This window comes from Channa argus, chromosome 9, assembly GCF_033026475.1.
Source record: "Channa argus isolate prfri chromosome 9, Channa argus male v1.0, whole genome shotgun sequence".
Lineage (NCBI taxonomy): Eukaryota > Metazoa > Chordata > Actinopteri > Anabantiformes > Channidae > Channa > Channa argus.
Genome location: NC_090205.1, coordinates 23,591,249 through 23,596,723, shown reverse-complemented (window position 1 = coordinate 23,596,723; position 5,475 = coordinate 23,591,249). Strand labels below are relative to the sequence as shown.

General features: G+C 41.4%; 1 protein-coding gene across 1 annotated transcript; it reads right to left on the bottom strand.

Moving 5' to 3' along the window:
* Window positions 1–369: 369 nt before the first annotated feature.
* On the bottom strand, window positions 370–4,653 carry lrrc3 (leucine rich repeat containing 3). Its single transcript, XM_067517281.1, has 2 exons — window positions 4,054–4,653; window positions 370–3,017 (listed from the first exon to the last, which is right to left on the bottom strand). Exon 2 carries the CDS (start codon window positions 2,684–2,686, stop codon window positions 1,886–1,888), a length of 801 nt encoding a protein of 266 aa, XP_067373382.1. The 5' UTR covers window positions 2,687–3,017; window positions 4,054–4,653; the 3' UTR covers window positions 370–1,885.
* Between the last annotated feature and the right edge of the window lie 822 nt (window positions 4,654–5,475).

Genomic DNA, 5,475 nt, shown 5'->3' with positions numbered 1-5,475 from the left:
ACTGGTACTACCGACTACCTGGTCCAGGTGTGTATTACCTTTCGGAAGCTGGAACACAAGGAGTAGTCGGAAAACAAGGGGGTGGTAGTGGCCCTCAGGGACCCACATTACCTGTCCCTGATCCCTGACCCAGAGCATGTCACATATTATGTGTAAATAATTATCACAGTTAAAGGATAACTTTGGTCATTTCCTAATTTAACCACATTTTAAACAACCACCATACAGACACTAAATTAATCGCCTGAACTCATGTTTAGTGTCTGTCAAGTCTGCAGCCTGGATAAGGTCCTTTATCTGTTCCATAGGTCTCCATTGTTGTTCATCAGCCAGAGTTGTATATTTTTGATTCAAACCTTTTTGTTTGTGTTTTTAATTTCAATCATCTCTGGACCACATCGTTTGGAATGCAGTGATGTTCCTGGCTGATGCCTCATTTGTTTTCAGACAACAAAAGGCGTCTGCTGCAAAAAGCTAATCCAGGCTCCTCACTGACAGAGAGGTAGAGACAATAACTGTATGGGGACCGTTGAAACAATTAGTTTGACCAAATGACCAAAGTTATCCTTCCAGTCAGTCACAGAAAAGTGTTTATCATATACTTTCAAAAAGCTCTGTCACTGTCTTCTAGTCCGCATGCTTGTCCTTTCCTTAGTGAAAGAAAAGAACGATGCTTTGCAATGGCAGGGAGTGGAGTTAACACAGTGCTATGGTGCACAGTGCTATGGTGTAGGAGTCCCAGAGTAGGCTCAGGACCACCCAAATATCCAATAAGCAATAAAATTATTGAGTCTGTCTCCAGACAAGCAGTGTAAATGCTACAATCAAATGAATAATTGTAATGGTTATGGCAGGCTAATTGAGTATTATTGAGTACTATTGTTACCACATCTAAAATGTTTTTTATGCATGTTTCAATTAGATATTCAATTGTCCTCAGAAGCCATTACTGAGTGAAGTTGTTATAGAGCTTTTCATTGCAGAGATTATGTGCAATCTAAACCATCAATCCAACAAACAGGTGTTTTTCTCAGCAGTAAACATGAACGAAAAGAAATTGTAATAGCAAATGAATGTTAAATTAACACCCGAGAGGGGGCAGAAAGACAGACTCTGTGAGATGATAATTTTGGTCAGCATTTTTGCTGTGTACCTAAATAACTGTTTTGTTAATAAACGTATATTATATCTGAATATAATAAAGTAGGCATACTTACTTTGTGTCCTTACATAACCTTGTCATACGATGTCAAAATGTTGGTTAATTTAAAATCTACATCACTGTATGGCAGTTTTTCATCAATCTGGTATGATGTGGTGATTTCCTGGTGAAGTAATAGTAGTTGTAGTAGAGTAACCTTATTTCCTGGACCAATGGTATCATCATTTGCGTGTGTTATGCAACCTGAATGATGTCATCTGGATTCTTTTGATATATTATTCGAAATCTTATAAAATAGCCTTCACCTTAACAATGTGACATTAAGAACACAAACTGATCAATAGAAAGTGAGAGACTCATTCATCTCAGTCCTGATTCGATCACACTGTGGATCAAGACCAGAGTGGAAACATTTATCTCTCCAGACTAGATCCATCACCCTTCATGGAAATGTAAGTTTTACAAGCAATTTGTTTAGTTTGTGCTTTTACTCGTACACAATGGTTTACTGTATTTAATGAAATAAAAATAAATGATTTGAAATAGTTCAAAAAATATTATTTCTGTGGCCAGGGTTTAAAAACAATTGCTTTTGGTCACTGAAAGACCTCTGATAATGGGTTGGAACTGCTTTTTAGTCCTTTTGTACACAAATACGCATGTACTCACATATTAACAAAGACACACATACACATCACACCTCCTGAGTTGCATACAACCTTGCTAGAGAACAGTGCTGATGGTGTCACAGTCCTTGCTGATCTGAGAGCTGCTGGGCAGCGACTTGAGGTACTCCAGATGCCTTCTCGCATCCTCTTGATTGTGTCTCACATAGTAGATAACGTACGCTATCACCATGGTGAACCATCCGAACATGGTGACAAACATGGCTACATCTGTGGTTTTGTGGTGAAAGTTGCAGAAGTTGATCCCTGAGTCGAGCACCTGGATTACCGGTTTGCCTGCATACTCCTCCTGCACTGCTGTGTGGCATATGACCTCGTTCACTGTCTCAGGGTCCAGCCGCAGCTCCCTCAGGACCTCCTGTAGCGTACACTCACAATGCCACGGGTTGTTTGAGAGACTAATTTTTGCCCGAAGACGGGCAAACGCCTCTTTGGGGACACTCTCGATACGGTTGTTAGAGAGGTCCAGGACAAGAAGGCTGTCAGAAACCCCTTGAAACGCACCAACGTCCACAGTCTCGATGTCATTGTTAGAGAGATCTACCTCCTGAAGGTAGTGCAGTTCTTTGAAGGCGTTGTTGGGGATGTGGGTGATGTGGTTGGATGCCAAAAGCAAGACAACAGTATTTCTTGGAAGATCTGAAGGGATCTTATCCAAGTTGCGAGACATACACTGGACCACCGTCATGCTGCTCTTCTCTATACAGTGACAACTTTGGGGACAAGCCAACACTTGTGCACTTGCATTGAATAATGAAAAGAGCAAACCCCACAGGAGGGCGAAGCCCTCAAAGGTAGGGGGCTTCCTGGGCATATCATGCCCAGCTAAGTCCTGCATAGTCAGCAGTGACTTCTCACAAGTCCTGTCAGGCAAGAGCTATCATCGTTTTCCTTGTTTATGGAGGCATTTAATTGCAATAGCTGCAGTGTCAAAATGCCAGAATTATAAATTGCCAGTTTATGCACCTAACATGAGGGCTAATAGAGACAATCCTTTAAAGTTGATTTGATAGAGTTTCACATTATCTTTTGAAAATGATTTCAAAGGAGCTCATCCAAACATTGAGTGGCTCACTGAGCATATTCCAGCAGGGAACTGGTAATGGCAGGTTTATTGTGAAGTTGGGAGTCGGCTAAGAGAAGCTGGACTCAGCATGACATGTTGGGCACTGGAAGAATCAAAGAAGACAGTTTTACTTAAACAGAAAAACAAACATTGTCAGCGCACACTGACTCTTGCAGAGCCATTTTCTAAATGCACGGGCAATTGCCTTTGTCTTGATGAGCTGAGTTAATGCTATTGCCACGAAATGTATAATTTGATCACTGAGAGAAATCCATTTTGCTTTAGCAAATGTCATAAATGGGCAGCCATCACTGCTTGCATTTTCTCATTCAATTTGGAAGGACGTGGCTTTGCTCTGCACAAGAAATAATACATGAAATTGTTCATGTTATTTATTCTGCAATGTTAGAGCATGTTACTGCGTATCAATAATCACATGATTATTTAGAAAATAAGGAAAAAGAATAAAAACATGTCATCTTACTTTGACTCCAACAGTGAATAGTTTTACTATTACACACAGCTTCCTCATTCTCAAGGACTGCTGTGCTATTCTTTCACTCACATGATGAGAATAAACTCTAAAATGACTCCATCCGTCTTGAGGGAGAACCATCACTGTTGCACCCTCTGCTGGGCTAAACTGATCGCACAATGAACCCCTCGCTGTGCTGGAGGTCATCTGCCAGATGGAGCCGGTGTCTTTCGCACTATCTTTTTTTTTTTTTTTTCTTTCCCTTTTCCTTTTAGCAATAGTTTTATGTGAAGTCCCGCACACTCTCGCCGTCTTAAATAAGACGTTTTTGAATGGTGTCCAACAATTAAAAAAAAATAATTTCTAAAGTACAATTAGATGTAAAATCGCTCCTAAATATGCTGTATTAACAGATGTTTCCATACTTCTTTTCAACTCAAAAGTGTCACAGCACGACACACGTTTAGGCAGTAAACAATGATGCACTGTGGCTAAGAATAAGAACAGTAGGCGGGTTTGTAGCGGCCACAGACTGAAATGTAATAAAGCTTGTGATGCCTGTTAAGTGCAGAGTAAGCATTATCACGGTGTTTGGTAATATTGCGGATTTTAATCCCATTAACACGTGTTTTCTGGCTAAAATACAAGGCTTAGAGTTACTTACCGGGATAGTTTTATTTTGCGTTAATACTTTTTAGGCTTTCTCTGCTACACAAAAAGAGGCAGAAAGCGGAGCCCCATCGTCCATAGGAACCAGTGTCCAAACAAGCGCGCAGAGAAGAGTTTCCGGCTGCCGTCGCCGGGCAAAGAGGAACGCAGGAGAATTCCTGTGAGTGGGCTACAGGTTAGATTCCCGGGGAGAAAGATGGTGTTCTCCGGGTGAGGTGGCTTCTTCTGCTTTCTCCTCAAACACAGACGGACTCAGGTCCCACTTGTTGAAGATGCCTCTGGTGTGCCAGCAGGTCCTCGCGGAGCCCTACACTACCTGTGCGACTCTTCACGCGCCCCTCTCTCTCTGTCTCTCTCTCTCTCTCTCTCTCTCTCTCTCTCTCTCTCTGACTCTCTTAACCGCACGCGCCTGGCGCCACATCGGGTCCCGGCTGCGCGTGGATTGGTCTGCTGTTCTGTTGGCAGCTCTCCTCGTCCTCCACCCTCCTCGCTCCCTGTCTTGTCTGTGTGTCTGTCTGTTTCCCCCTCTTCTCTGCCCCCTTTCTCTCTCTCTGCTCTCTGAACATTGTTCCTGGGTGCAAAACGGAAGAGCAATAACCTTTAATTATTGTAGTGTAAATGAAAACATGCTAACAGCTGGATCATTTCTGGCACATTAATTAGATTTCTGTTATAATCGTTTCAATTGGGTCCAATAAAAATCATTAAGTCGTAGACGAAAATACGTATAAAAAAATACGTATCTAAAATTCGTTTGTGTGTAAAACAACCCAACTCGAAGCCCAGTGCACACTTTGTTCTGTATCTATTACTTTAACCTCCATAAATGTTGTGTGAAAAACACTACCACATATTCAGGAAGTTTGCAGTTTAAGCTGCACAGCTGTGATCATTCTCAGGGTGTGGCCACACTGTTTATCACAAAGTGCATGCTTTGCCTTATAATTGCTTACAGCTACATGAAAGTTTAGGACTCTAGGACTTTTAGGACAAGCTCCATGCATGTGTATTAGCGGTGTTTTATTAGATATCGAAATGCATGTACTTAATACACAGTGTTTTTTCCTTCCGGTTCTCTCTGGAGATGTGTGAAGACCACGCTGAGTACAATTTGCATCAGAATGGTAAATAAGTTCAGCTCCCATGTGACCCTGTTTATCATAAATTGACTGCACGTGGCTGAACATGCAATGGAGAATTCAGCATTGTTTAGTTTGTGCTGAAGTGTCGAGTTTGCACACTTTGAAAAAAGACGGTTTCATTTTTTTAGTTCCACCAAATCAAGTCAAGACACCGTGCTTACTCCACGATGCAATTTTTACACATTGTGTGACAAAGACTTGAACGTCAAAACGTGTTTGAATAAATAAAAGTGTCATGTCAATATTTTAGATAACCTTGACAAGAACGAAATAAA

Coding starts and splice junctions, on each gene's coding strand:
- lrrc3 (XM_067517281.1), bottom strand. CDS start 2,686: ATGCAGGACTTAGCTGGGCATGATATGCCCAGGAAGCCCCCTACCTTT.